The 14790-nt window shown below is 43.4% G+C and overlaps 2 protein-coding genes across 24 annotated transcripts in view; both read left to right on the top strand.

The window, feature by feature from the left end:
* The window catches only part of MGA (MAX dimerization protein MGA), a 166132-nt gene extending 161502 nt beyond the window's left edge, over positions 1-4630 (top strand). For all 20 annotated transcript variants that reach the window (XM_064570614.1, XM_064570615.1, XM_064570618.1 and 17 more), the window contains one exon: positions 782-4630. In XM_064570614.1, coding sequence (XP_064426684.1) covers positions 782-2058 — 1277 coding nt within the window. In that variant the 3' untranslated portion in view covers positions 2059-4630. The remainder of the gene's footprint in view (positions 1-781) is intronic.
* A 140-nt stretch (positions 4631-4770) lies between these two features.
* MAPKBP1 (mitogen-activated protein kinase binding protein 1) overlaps positions 4771-14790 on the top strand; it is a 55023-nt gene continuing 45003 nt past the window's right edge. For 3 of the 4 annotated variants that reach the window (XM_064570631.1, XM_064570630.1, XM_064570632.1), the window contains exon 1: positions 4771-9449. In XM_064570631.1, the coding sequence (XP_064426701.1) occupies positions 9333-9449 (117 nt within the window). In that variant the 5' untranslated portion in view covers positions 4771-9332. The remainder of the gene's footprint in view (positions 9450-14790) is intronic. The other variant, XM_045900293.3, reaches the window with a different exon arrangement.

The raw sequence follows: 14790 nt of genomic DNA, 5'->3' as shown, positions 1-14790 counted from the left end.
TATTTATTAATTTTGTGTTGTAATCTGAGATGGTGCACTCCTGCTTTACCAGCCTGATTCAGTTTGAGCACCACTCCCTTTTGGGGAAAAGGAGTAGAATTGAAAAGGAAGTCTCAGTTTGATGATTTAGGTTGTAGGCACCTAAATTTCTATTAAGGTAAAAGGGTATCTTTACCAGTACTAATACTGCTAAACCCTTTCTGGAGGGGTCATCCTTTCTTCTACAGTGCTGCCTCTAGGGCTTCATTTTACCCTCAGAGTAGCAGTTAATTGGGTGAATAGAATCAAGATCCATGTTTGTCCCAGGATAAAAAATAAACTGGGGAGCATTTCTATAAAAGAATTAAATAGAACTTAAAATAGCAAAGAATATTAGAGTACTTTGGTTAGATTTTACCTATTTTCTTGTTGGGCTAGGTTCGTAATTTGAACCTAATATTCCTTTCATCTTCTTGATAAACGTAAACTGGTGAGCGGTGCCTGGGTGGCTCAGTATTTAAGCATCTGCCTTCGACTCAGGTCATGACCCCAGGGTCCTGGTATCAAGCTCCGCATCGCATTGGGCCCCCTGCTTAGCAGGGAGCCTGCTTCTCCCTCTCCCTCTGCCTGCTGTTCCCCCTGCTTGTGCTCTCTCTCTTTGTAAAATAAATAAATAAAATCTTAAAAAAAAAATAAACTGGTGAATTTTGACTACTAACGCTCTGAGATCTCTGGTCATTGGGTATGAATGAGAGTGATGCTTACCACTGTAGATCTGAACGAATTTTTTTTCCTCCTTCAGAAAATGACGACTTATTTATGATGCCAAGAATTGTTAATGTGACATCATTGGCCACAGAAGGAGGTTTGGTAGATATGGGTGGCAGCAAATATCCTCATGAAGTTCCTGATGGCAAGCCATCTGACCACCTGAAAAGTACTATCAGGAATGAAGATAACTCCTTTGAAGATTCGGGTAGAATCTCTTCCAGAAGCAACCATAGAGATGGCAGAATGGCATTGGGTCCAACACCAGTTTTTCTGGCAAATAAAGATTCTGGTTTTCCACAGATAGTTGATGTTTCCAGTATGCAAGAAGCACAAGAGTTCTTACCCAAAAAGATTTCTGGTGAAATGAGAGGTATTCAATATAAATGGAAAGAGTGTGAATCTAGACGGGAGAAACTGAAGCCAAAGGAGTCTACGTTTCATAAATTGAAGATGAAAGAGCTCAAAGACTCAAGTATAGAGATGGAACTGAGAAAAGTAGCATCTGCTATAGAGGAGGCAGCGTTGGATCCAAGCGAACTGCTGACAAACATGGAAGATGAGGATGATACTGATGAGACACTGACTTCATTGCTCAATGAGATTGCCTTTCTTAATCAACAACTAAATGATGATTCTGTTAGCCTGGCTGAACTGCCCAGCTCTATGGATACGGAGTTCACAGGGGATGCTCGACGGGCTTTTATCAGTAAGCTTCCTCCTGGGAACCGAACAACTTTCCAAGTTGGCCACTTGGGAACTGGTTTGAAAGAGTTACCCGATGTACAAGGGGAGAGTGACTCTGTCAGTCCTCTCCTCTTGCACTTGGAAGATGATGACTTTTCCGAGAACGAAAAACAACTTGCTGAACCAGCCTCTGAGCCAGATGTCCTTAAGATTGTTATTGACTCTGAGATAAAGGATTCCCTCCTTTCCCATAGGAAAGCCAGTGATGGAGGGAAGAGTACTTCTGGCGTCCCTGCAGAGCCTGAAAGTGTGTCCTCGCCTCCTGTTCTACACATGAAGGCTGGCCTAGAGAACAGCAGCACAGATACTTTGTGGAGGCCTATGCCAAAGTTGGCACCTCTAGGTTTAAAAGTAGCTAATCCTTCCAGTGATGCAGATGGCCAGAGTCTCAAGGTGATGCCTTCTTTGGCACCTGTAGCTGCCAAAGTTGGATCGGTTGGACACAAAGTGAACTTAACAGGGAATGACCAGGAATGCCGGGAGAGCAAAGTGATGCCTACACTGGCACCTGTTGTGGCCAAATTGGGCAACTCGGGGGCCTCACCAAGTTCTGCAGGGAAATGAACTTATTTGTCCTCAGGCAGAAGCCAGGCTATGAGGGAAACCTCCTTTCTCTGTAGGCATCTGTTTGTGTCATGGAACTGTGATCCTTGACTTTGATGCGGTGGATAATGGTAGAGAAAGGGGGGTAGGGTGCTGACCTCGATATTAGAAATTACTACTATGAAATTCTGATCATGTTAAAATGTGTTACCTCACTTGTGGTGCTGGGTCTCCTCATCCTCTCTAAGAAGATGTGATCCATTACTGAACACGAGGTGCCCCTCTTACCCAAGGAATTCATAACAAGACTCTAGGTCCATAGTGGTTCCTAGTTCTTCCCTCCCAGAGAAAAAGCTGCTTGAGACTTTGGAGTTGCTATGGGCTGAACTGTAGTGGATAGCTGTTGTTTTAAGTGGTTTAAGTCTGAAATCCAAGGAATGTGATGCACTTGTGCAAAGGGATCCAGAAGAGAGAGTTTTTAGTTGGTGTTTCAAGAGTAGCGGGAGAGAGGATGGGTACCATGGAATACCAAAGTGAAACACTTTGTGTCATTCAGCAAAATTTTCTCTTCTTTCATATCCCAAGTAGCTTCCATTCCCTTTTCAATCAGAATTATAAATCCAAGCCTTCTGGTAACGTAGGAATGCTTTTAACTTTTAATACTAAGGTGATTATTTGAGATGTTAAGGAAAATACTAGTTCTCCCTTACTGTCTGGGTGTTGAAAGACATTTCACAGTATCAGGGATTTCTACCTGGAATATATATTTTGGAGGTAGGCACAGAGGGAGCTCTCCCCTTTTCACAGATCACATCACTCAAGAGACAGCTAAAATGAAAAGCATTCCCTGCCCAGACCAGAGACAGTGGCCAAAACAAAAAATTGTGGGGCTGGATGTTTCCCAAATCAAACCAGCCTCCTGGTGCTTGAAGGTTTCATTCACTATTACCTGCACAGGATGTAAAGAAAAGAAAAGTCACAGTAGGCACTCTTTACCAGGGAAATGAGGCAGTATTTGAATCACGAGATATATTTTTTATTATCTGCTACCATGGATTCAATGATCTGTAGAGCTTTTTCACTCATTAGCTGTCAGGGTATGAAGGACTGACAGCCTGTAAAGATAAAGATATTTATATTTTTGTATAGTTGTTTTCATAGATTTCTCAAAGGCTGAAGTTTTCAACCTAGAAGATGAGATTTGTATTGAGTATAGAAATGACGTTTCCTATCTAGTTTGTAAATAATCATGGTGCACTTGAGGGGTCTCTTGGAAACTCCTGGGGGCAAGAATCACTATTCTGAAAATGTATAGATTGGGATTTAGCTGCTGCATTTTGCCTTTCTTAAATAATTATATTTTGGAATGTAACCCCTGTTCTGTCTTCATTGACAGGATTTGCTTGTGTTGTGAAACACTAACACAAGAGCTTCCAGTGCCTGGGCTGTGCCTAGGTGATGCTATTTCTTCTGCATTCTCCCCCTCCCCCACCCCCCTTTGCCTTCTTTATGCCAAATCCCACTCAGCATATCTTCAGACATAGGTTGTGAGACCAGCTTTGGAATGGTTCTAGCCAGTGAATTAGTACTTCCATGGTTGGTTCCCTTTCTAGTAACTCTGGTAATCAGCAGATTGAAAAAGAGTGGAAAAATTTCCTCTGCAAATTGCAGTGAGAGCAAATTCTTTGTTGGTTTTGTGTTACTTGCCTTTCTAGACCTGCTCATCAGCATTCAACCTTCCCTCCTTTAAAGGTTTTTGAAGAAGCTTGAAGTAGGTAATGAGTGCCCCTCAGCTTCTCATTATCCCTCCCTCTCCTCTTTACCCAGCAGATTTCATTCAATGCCTTAGCCAAGGAGTCCAGCACCTGTCTCCCCTGCTAATAATTGTCCTTGGAGATCCTAGTACTTTAATCCAGGTATAGCAGTTTCCCATTATTAACTTGCTTGTCTAGTCCTCAAATTTCCTCCTGACTTCCCAAGGCTCTTGTTATGGCTTTTGAGGGTCAGCCAAAGGAGAAGGCAAGTTAGTTGAATAATCCTCAGGAAAAGAAGGACCATTCTGCTTCTGAACACTGTTCCCTTTTTTAGAAGAAAATAGATTAACAGGTAATAATCAGTTTTTGATGGGAAGATAGTTGACATGAGAGATGTACAAAGATGGAAATGAGAGATGATTCCAGGTGTTTAAGGAAGGCTGCAGATGTCTTTACAAACTCCCAAGATAATGGTGTTTTCAAGACCTCTTAGAACTAGTAAGTTGTGAGGGCTAATTTGGAGGGCTCAGTCTTCACAACACTCCTGCAGTCATGACAGAAATCTCAAATCTCCAAAAACTCCTTCCTTTTAACCTTACCCCAGGAGAAACTGATCTATGAAAATGACATGTGTGATTATGAAAGATGTAGTTGAGTGAGAGGAGTTGAGGAATTGGGAGGATAGTGAGTTCTCCCCCTAACACTATAAGAAGCATGATCTCAGTAGACCAATAATTCGCCTTTTTATACATCTGTAAATAAATGGAATGTTTTTAAGAATATAATTATGTCAGATTTAGCCTTTTCTTTTATATATTAAATATATATCTTTCCTTTTCTGCTTTTGAAAAATGACTATTTTTTTAGAAATGTAAGAACAGAAGTTTGGTGAGTGGAAGGCAGAATGTATAAACTTGAAATAAATCAGTTATAATAATTAAAGCAGGATTTGGTGTTGGGAGGTTTGTGCTGAGTTGGAGCAGAGCAGTCTAATGCCCTTGAGTCATTTGAGAGAGGTGCCACTGAAGTTTTATCATAGGAATTCCGTACTGTTTTCAAAGTTTCTGACATGCCATCTAGGGGAGATTTTTGCTAATTGTAGCATGTTTTACATGGAGACTTCAAAATTTTGCATAAATTGACAGCAGGTGTTTGTCTCAAGAAGTTCTACAGTGAAGAAAGGCTAGCCTCATAATACTAATGTATGCAAGGTAATATGTCAGTTACCTTAGAGAATAACGGGACGTTAACACAGTCTCAGGGGCTAAGGACAATAAATGTTCTTAAAACAAGGTACATGTTAACTAGTATCAAGATTTACAAAACATTTTATTAAAGGAGTCCTTTAGACATTGAAACTAAGATCACTAACAGATGAAGTCTGTGTATTATGAACTTCATGCAAATTACTTTGGGTAAATGTGTAATAAATTCAGGTCCCCCCCCCCCCCCGGAACTGTGGATGAAATACCTGACAGGCCCTTCTGTAACAAGTTTGAAATGTTTTGAACACAGATGAAAGGCAGATAATCCATACATAATTTGGGGCAGTGTTCAGTAATGTGTTTTTTGTTTTGTTTTTCTTTTAATTATACTGGTTAAGATAATTGAATGGGATCAGGTGAATTGAGAGGTAAATGCACTTTGAAGACGGGTCTGAAAAATGGTGATAACCCTTGTTCCTCACATCTGGATTAAAAAACAATGCATAGAGTAGGCAACACATTTTCAGGTACTTTATAGAGAATGATGGATAACCAAGAATCTGAATACATTTCTGGCACATAATTGTTGATTTTGAAGAAAATCCTTATAAGGACATCAAATCTTCATGTTACTGTATTATCTCTAATCAAATTTTACATGAACATGAATGGCTGGATACAGAGAAAATTAAAGCTGAGGTATACAGACTGCCATTTGGAGAAAAAAGATCATTCAAAAATAAATGTATTTTTAAAACTAAGGGGAATAATTTGATACAAACATTCTGAACTGAGGCATGGTTGCAGTATATTAAGTATGACTGAACTGCTCTACAGAGATAATAATATGTGTTGAATAATAGTGTGATGGAGGCGTATGTGGAAGGTGAGAAGGCTAAACCATGGAATGAGTTGGGTATTTTGAGACAAATCTAAGCTCTACTAAATTCTTCTATCATTGCAAACTCTGCTGTTAGAAGAGATTTTGTTAAGTAGGAAAGCAGTCTTGGAAGCATTGTTTTGGGATCCATCCTGTTTCCAACTGCAAGCATTGATCTCAGCTGTCCCACAGTGCCTTGCATGTAAAGGTGCTCAATAAATATTTGAACTGATGAGCAAATGTTTACTCCAGCCTGTTAGTTTTCCAGGATCTTATAATTGCACCTTTTTGCATGTTAAGCCTAGGGTGAATTTTAAAATCTGATCTAATGAGCATAGTGCAAAATTGTATGCATCTATTCCTAGACATCTACAATTTTAGAATCTGACAACCATGTATGTTTAGGACATATACAAGCAGAATAAAAAGTGAAATAATGTATGGATGGTGAAATACTTATGTAAGGGTCAACTGCATTTGGAGGGTGGGTTGGCAGTTAGTTTGGAGAAAGGGATAGCGCTTTTATTCATGCTAGACCTAGGATTACTATTTTATGAGGAATTAATTCATGAAGCATGGGAACAGCCTACAGCCTATTCCCATATTGACAATTCAAAAGCTGCATGATATCTAGACAATGAATGGATTAAATGGTGAAGAATTAAAAATACATGGTTGGCCTTAGACAAAGTATGCAGATTCTAGACTTAGAATATCTCATTACACTGTTCTCAGTCTTTCAGCTAGATGATTTTAGACAATGAAAGGAGCTTGGATTTGTCTCTACAGCTTCAGCTTCAAATTAATTTGGGAAACGTGTCTGAGGGGATAAACCAGGCTAACTCTGGACGGGAAATGACCAATGACACTTTGTAACCTTACCGACCTGGCCACAAGTGATGTGAGAAAACCACTAGTGGACACAAAAATGATGCAGAGAGAATTAGGGACAACTCTTGAGGGTGGAGGTGGCAGTTGCTGGGGCATGTAGCACACAAGTAAAGACAGCAGGTGGCACCATTAGTATTTTTTTTATAAGTTTTTTTTTTTTTTTTTTTAAGATTTTATTTATTTGACAGAGACACAGCGAGAGAGGGAACACAAGGACGGGGAGTGGGAGAGGGAGAAGCAGGCCTCCCGCCGAGCAGGGAGCCCGATGTGGGACTCGATCCCAGGACACTGGGATCATGACCTGAGCGGAAGGCAGATGCTTAACGACTGAGCCACCCAGGCGCCCCCATTTATTAGTATTACATTCACTCCTCCCTCTCTCCCCCATAGAGGTAAAATAGAGTAGCAAGGAATTGAAGGAACCAACTTTCCATTTCATACTCTGTGGCTGACCCTTGCCTCCTTCCTTCAGATTTGAGAAATAAATGGAAAATCCCATTTTATGTTGCTTTATGTCTCCATTGGGTGGAAGAGAAGGAAGCCTCATGCTTCTGGTAGCCATTGCCAGTTAATCGTCTAGGAGGTGACTTGCCAGATCTTTGTTTCAACGTGGGCTTTGCAGATCCTACTTTACAATACATGGCTGCAATACATACAAGTACATACATACCTCTTTTGCCAAATGGCTGTACAAGGCGCACCCACAGCAGTGGGTTTAGGGGTCCTTCCGTTTTGCTAACGCGTTGTGTCCCCCAGGGGTTCCAAAGATTTGGATAGGGTGAGACAGACTATACATAACAGACTACGCTTTGTCTGGGGTCCAAGTCTTTTGGCTTACGTTAACCTTTTCATAGGCAATCTTGAAGTAGCAACGAGGCCAAAGGACTTCTAGAAAACAAACAGGCCGAGACACGTAAGAAGTAGTATGCGCGCGCGCCACTTCTCTCCCCCCACAATGAACTAGAAAAACCACACCACTAAGTCTAGTGCCGGCAAGTTTGACGGTGACCTCGGCAAAGTGACGATACTAGGGAAAAGAGTAAATTTTGACAGAAACAAGGAAAAGATCTGGATCAACAAAATCCTGTCAACTCTAGGGGAGAGAGTGCGGTGGGATATCGGAGCCTAAAGGAAACAAATGTATTTTAGGAGCATTCACTTCTCTCCCTTCCCTCACACACCTAAACTCAGTTCTTGGCTATCATCTCCCGCCCCTTTTTCGATCACGGCCAATCAGGTTGCCCAGTTCAAAACACTTGTTACCGATCTAAAGAGTTACTCAGGGGAGTCATTTCACGTAGGTCAAAGCGCCGGGGAGGCGGCGAGCAGAAACGATTCAAACCGCTTTAAATCCCAGCTCTTGGGGTCGATGGGAGCAGAGCCTTATAGCTTTACCTCAACCTTGTAATTGTGAGCTAGGAGTTAGTTTTGGCTAAGGTCCCTCGGGCCTATCAAATGCCAACCGCTGCACCCTGGGGGCGTGGTTACCGGCTTGTTGGGGCTCTGGGAAGTGCACTTCTCCGGAGGACCGGGCCTGATAATACCATAAAAGGCTGGTTCTCCCAATTCTGAAGCTATGTTCTGTTGACCTTCCTTTAGGAGCGCTCCCCGCGACTGCACTGTGCGGAACCCTTAGTTTTCGAGTCCCATCTCTGCTTCCTAGGCCCTTTCATTGGCTCCGCCTCCATAAGCCTTACTGGTCCACTCTCAGAACGCCCTCCTGGTTACAGACCGCACCCCCTCGCCTGGGCTCCGCCTCACCAGCCCGTAGCTTGGCCCAGGCGGTAGTTCGCGTTTTGAGCCGCTCGTGCCACCATAGCTGCTGCTGCCGCCGCTGCTGCTGCGGAGCCGAAATCGCCGAGCGCGATGCCTGAGGGCGCTGTGAGCGGGGTGCCTCCCGCGCCCTGGGGCTGGTGAGGCTGGGCCCGAGCGGGGGCGCTAGCGAGTTGCTGGGGCTGCTGAGGGAGGTGAAAGAGAAGGGTCCAGGGCCCCTGCGGAGGGCCGAGAGCGAGCTCCCGAGGGTCGAGGGTGGGGGAGGGAGGCTCCCGTGGCAGAACGGGTTGCCGGGCCACAGCGAGCCCCGCCGCGCCGAATGTCCCTGCGGCCGCCAGCTCAGGTGTCCAAGCCCCGGGCGGGACTCCTCGGTGGCCTCGGCGGCCTCCTTCTTTAGACACTGCAGTTGCCATGGGAACAGTTGGGAATTAACGGGGACCAGACCAACCACAAGCCCTACCAGGGCCAATCCCATCCCTCTGGCTGAACGTCTCTGGCAGGCGTGGGCCTGGTATTTCTCTGCAGCTCTGGCTTTTCCCCCCCTCTTTTTCATGGGTTTGTCCTTCAGACGTAAGAAACCGCGCAGGGCTTGAAGGCAGGTACGAGGAGAAGGGAGAGGGTAATGCCTAGAGATAAAAGCTGCAGACACGGCTAGGCAGAAGATAAGGTGGCCTCTGCCATCTTAGGTCAGTGGGAGGGCATACTGGAAGGACCTGTGGAGTGGGAAGGCAGTGCCCCTTTTGAGACAAGTTCCAAGACTGGGCCAGGAACTGTCCCCCGGGGCTCCTCATCATGATGGCTGTGGAAGGGTCAACTATTACCAGCCGGATCAAGAACCTGCTGCGATCCCCATCCATCAAATTACGCAGGAGTAAGGCAGGAAACCGGCGAGAGGACCTCAGCTCCAAGGTGAGTCCTAGTATTGGGAGGCACTCGTTTCCCACCGTCCCTCACTTCTGTTCCGTGTTCTTCTTTCACCTTCCTCTTTCTCGGGAAAGAGAAGAACCAGAAGCTCTTGTTGGCTCTAAAGGATCAAGTGTGCCATCTCTGCGCCTCAAGGAAGCAATGATTTAATTTTAGGTTAAAGGAAAAAGAGCAGCAGGAGTGAGCATGCCGAGATTTCTCCGTGAAAAAGAATAGGAGGAAGGCAACCTGGATTCAGTTTTGGCTTCACTACAAACTAAGACTGTGCTTGGGGAAGCCAGTTCATAAGCGATGACTCAGTTTCCCATTTTGGATGAGGTAGTGGGACCACATACCCTGTGAAGGGCTAAGTTGTGACTAATATAGCTGCAGGTTTTAGTGTCACAGCTGAGGTTATGCAAGACAGTAGTAGCAGAAAGAATACCTAGTTTGAGGAATTGACTTGCTAAATGCTTTTGCCTGGGGTCAAAACAAATTTATTTGTCTCTTCCAGAAGCCTAAATTAATTTAACTGGAGTCTCTTGGATGCTTAGGAATGATAACATGCAAGGAGCCAGGTATCTGCTAGCAAAACAGTCCTCCTGGTTTGTCCTTGAACACTGCCTGTCTTACTCACTCTGTGCCACCCTGCTGCACAAGTTCCTCAGAGGCCAGTCCCTTTCCATCCCCTCACTTGCCTGGGTGTTGGTCTTTATGCTTTCTTCAACTTCGTTGAGCCCCCACAACTTTGGGAATACAAAAGCAGACCAAATTTATTTAATCCCTGAAAGAATCTAGGGTTTTGTTCCCACAGAATCAGATTAGATTTTTGTGTCATATTAGCAGCCTATAAACACAGTAGCCTTGTGCAGTCCAGGATTGCTACAGGGAGAGACACTGGAGACAGCAGCATTTTATTGCCTTGCCTGTATCTCTTCAGAGGATGAGTAGAGCCAATGAGTAGTGACTTAGAGTGCTCATGTGCAACATGGAAGGATTCTGGGAGGACTTGGTTCAGATCTCTGTCCTTTAACAGAACCTTACTTGGATGTGGTCAGAAGGAGAACAGCCTTCCTGTGTATTTCAGCAGAGATCATATTGAATTGAAATTGGCCACAAGGTTCCATGGCAGTGGCGTTGGTGACCTTTCTAAGGACTCTAATAGGAGTTCATTGTTCATATTCTCCAGAGGTAGGAGAATGAGCCTGGAACTTAGAAACTGTCTTAGATTTGACTCTCTTCACTCATTTACTGTGTTGGATCATTCTTAGTACTGCAAGCTCTCTTACTCTTGGCTGGTAACTTGACAGTGACCACCACTACTAGAGCAATCGTCTCATCTGTTTTGGCTTCTTTTTCTGACCACGAATGCTATAGGTAGTAGAAATGTGTAATGGGAGTTTATTCTTCAGTGTTAATACTGTAATTTTGGTCTGGATCCAGAAGGTGCAGTCCACCATTCTTTAAAACTTCCCATATCACTCATCATTAATGGACTCAACAAATGTTAATTGTGTGCCTGTTATGTATGGAATCAGTGATGAATAAAACATCCTTGCCATCAAAGAGCTTGTAGCTAGTCATATTATATATAAACAAATAATTACAACTTGGTATGTTAAGTGCTGTTCTAGAAGTAAGCATAAAGGTCTTAAGGGCGGCACAGGGAAGGGAACCTAAGTCAGCTTAGGGGAATTAGGAAAGACTTCACAGAGGTAGGGATGCTTGAACTGTGAGTCCTGAGGCAAGAGAAGAGGAAAAGCTCGAGAGGAAAACAGTGAAAAAGAGCATCCCAGTGGCATCACCATTAAACATCCCTGTTTCAAATAGAAATTCAGTGTTTCAGACTGCTTTAAATGGCTTTGTTTGTCCTAGAGCTGTGAATGAAGGAAATACTTAGCTGAAGTTGAATGACCCTTGAGTAGTCCGACAGAGCAAGAGTGTGGTGTCTATCTTTAGCACCCAAAAGTAATTGCTGTCTTTGTGTGCCTGGGACCCTACAGATGCCTGATTCCCCACACTCCTTATTGAAGTCTCGACTTAAGATGATTCTAAAAGCCTGCCCTGTAGTAATTCACATAGGACCTGATGTATAAAGCTTTGTGAGCTGCTCTAATATGCGGTAGCTGTGGGTTATCATGGTAACAATCAGAAAGCTTGTAATTCACGGATAACTAACTCTGAAATAAAATTTGAAGACCAAAAGACATATGCCTTTGAGGATGGGAGGGGGGGTGGCAAAGAAGGAAGTGACAGAGGGCCTTTGTGCAGCTCTTACCTGAGATGGCTTGCTGCTTTGAGTCATACTGTTCCCCCTGTCTAAAGTAGCCTTTTCACCAAATTCTCCCCTTACTTTTACATACAGCTCTGTATTTACTGGAGTCTCAGGGACTTCTCTGAGTAGCCCCACTACCTTAGAACCAATCTCTAATTGTTCTTTTACGTATGTCTTCATTTCCTAAGGCCAGGGGGGTCATGTTCTTTATTTCTTTTACATCGCACTGTTTAGTATAGTGTAAGGTGTGCAGTAAATCCTAAGTGAATAAATGAATGAAAACACTTTAATGATGTCAGAATTAGTGGGGATACACTTGGAATTCCAGAAGAATAGGAGATAATCAGGAGGAGTTTGGTGATGTCTTTAAAGAAAAATTGAAATTAGGAATAATAAGATATTGAAAAAGAAGTAGAGATGTAGCCAGCCTCATTAGGTGTGAAGGGCACAAGTGAGAAGGGAAAGTGCATAAATGCAGAAAGCAGTGCTCATTAAAGACTTTTTAACTCAGGAGAGACTTAGTTAAAAATACAGTTGACATATGGTTAAAAGCTGGAATGAGAGCCAAGTAGAAATGGGGATTGAGAGTCTTGATTGAGAAATGGGTAATTGAGAGCTAGGATTTGTATTGAACTTTCTCTAAGGGAGGGAGTCTCTGCAGTGAGATAGAATTAGCAAAGAGTAATTTGAGATTTTATTGCCAGATCTGAGTCTTGATGAAGTGTAACTCAAAGTTATCAGTTGTAAACACCCTTCAACTGCAAATTCTGTACAGTTGTCAGTTCTGCCGTTCAGCTGAGGCTGTGTTTTCCTTAAGCATGTGTGTGCTCTGTGTAGCTAGCCCTCCCCCTCTTTTCTTAAAGTTTCTGGAAGATTTTTATGTGGAGGGAGCTGGGTCATTTTTCTATTTTAACAAAGGACAGAAATGGAATGAAGCCGAGTAGGCACGATGTAAATTAGGGATACAAAAGGATTGCCTGTGCTGGAGAGTTAGATTTTGAAAAAGTAAATGAAGAGGTTTTGAAATCCTCCTCCTCCTTAATAGCCATTTGTCCAATCTGGGTTATGTATTATTCTTCTGGAAACAATGGGTAAGATGACTTGTAGCTTTCTTCTAGTTCTCAGTTTTTATGGATACAAGTCTAATGCATTCTCTCTCTTTTTCTCTCTCTCATTTTTTCCCCAAGTTTTCTCATGTCTGGTTATATGGTGGTGCTTTGAGCCTTTTAATATGTGGCTCTAAGAAGAGTTTGTGTAGGGGATTTTCATGGAAGAGAAAAAACTGGCAATAATCTAATTGCAATTTTTGCTCAGTGTTTGAGTCCAGGTATTAGTACTGAGACTCTTTAATCTGCCTATTTGGTAGTGGGAAAGCATATTCATTTCCAAAGCATTTATGTATGGATCATTGGCTTAAGCTTGATGGCTCTCGACTTGGGAGAGAAGTCAGGACAGCAGTGAGATAGAATACTTTGGCAGCTTTTTAAAAATACACATTCCTGGGCCCCATCCTAGCTATATGGAATCAGAAGCTCTGGGGGTAGAGTTTTTTTTATTATTTTTTTATTATTTATTTATTTATTTTATTATTTATTATTATTTTAATTTTTAAAAAAAGATTTTATTTGTCAGAGAGAGAGAGAGCACAAGCAGGGGGAATGGCAGGCAGAGGGAGAAGCAGGCTCCTCGCTGAGCAAAGAGCCTGATGCGGGACTCCATCCCAGGACCTGAGCCGAAGGCAGACACTTACCCAGCCTAGCCACCCAGGCTTCCCTCTGGTTGTAGAGTTTGGTAGTTGTTTTTTTTTTTTTTTAAAGATTTTATTTATTTATTTGACAGAGAGAGACACAGTGAGAGAGGGAACACAAGCAGGAGGAGTGGAAGAGGGAGAAGCAGGGAGCCCGATGTGGGGCCCGATCTCGGGACCCTGGGATCATGACCTGAGCCAAAGGCAGACGCTTAACGACTGATCCACCCAGGTGCCCCGGTAGTTGTTTTTTAAAGATTTTATTTATTTGACAGGGAGAGAGCGAGCGAGCACAAGCAGGAGGAGTGGCAGGCAGAGGGAGAGGGAGAAGCAGGCTCCCCACAGAGCAGTGTATACATTAAGTTCCACCAGAAGTCCGCTGCTGGGTTACAAACCTGTGGCTTAAGTGCTAGGACCCTGAAATCTGTTGGCTTCATACCCAAGTACTCATTGAGGCTTCTTCTCTCTTTTTTAAAAATTATTTTACTTTATTTAGAGATTTATATATTTATTGGAGAGAGGGAGAGAGAGCATGAATGTGGGGAGGGGCAGAGGGAGAGGGAGAGAGAGAGAATCTCAAGCAGACTCTTCACTGAGTGTGCAGCCCAATGTGGGGCTCAATCCCATGACCCTGAGATCATGACCCGAGCTGAAATCAAGAGTCAGACGCTTAACCGACTAAGCCACCCAGGTGCCCCCTCTTTGAGGCTTCTTGAGAGTGTAGAAAACTAGCCCAGTAAGTATACTCTTCTCCTGGGGTAGTTTTTATCTCCACTGTGTCTTTTAGACTGATTGCTCTGTAAACTGGTATGTCAGAGATAGATCTGAGAGAACTGCCCTGTTGTAGGGTCAGATATGAGGAACTGATAATTGCCTAACTAAGACAGATCAGCAGGAATTTCCTCTGTGGGCAGGAATAGGAAACTTTGATAATATCTCTGAGTCCTGGCCGGTTTGTAATATCACCATTCCACTACCCACTTCCCTTGGCACTCATAGGAACCAAGAGTTTTTAGTGTTTAATACACACTCTCTGGGTTCCCCACCTAGAAGTAGATGGCCAAGGGTAGAGGGCCCCTGTGGGCAGAAGCCCTGCCCCCCCACCTGCCTTTTGTGAATGACCTTGAGCAACTTACTGAGTTTTCTGTCTATGATATATTCCTCAAGTAAGGCTTATGAAGTGTGTTGAGATCCTCAGAACAGGTGGTGTACAGTGAAAAGTGTGAGGTGTTCTCCTGGTTTTGTTCCTTTGATCTCTGCTTCATTTCTCCTTCCGGTTCCTGCAGCTGCCCTCAGCCTTCAAAGTGATTCTCACTGGAGAGGGA

This window comes from Mirounga angustirostris, unplaced genomic scaffold, assembly GCF_029215605.1.
Source record: "Mirounga angustirostris isolate CCGP_5_RB_7025 unplaced genomic scaffold, mMirAng1.0.hap1 SCAF_9, whole genome shotgun sequence".
Lineage (NCBI taxonomy): Eukaryota > Metazoa > Chordata > Mammalia > Carnivora > Phocidae > Mirounga > Mirounga angustirostris.
The sequence above is the reverse complement of the archived record's forward strand: the minus strand, read 5'-3'. Positions and strand labels throughout refer to the sequence as shown.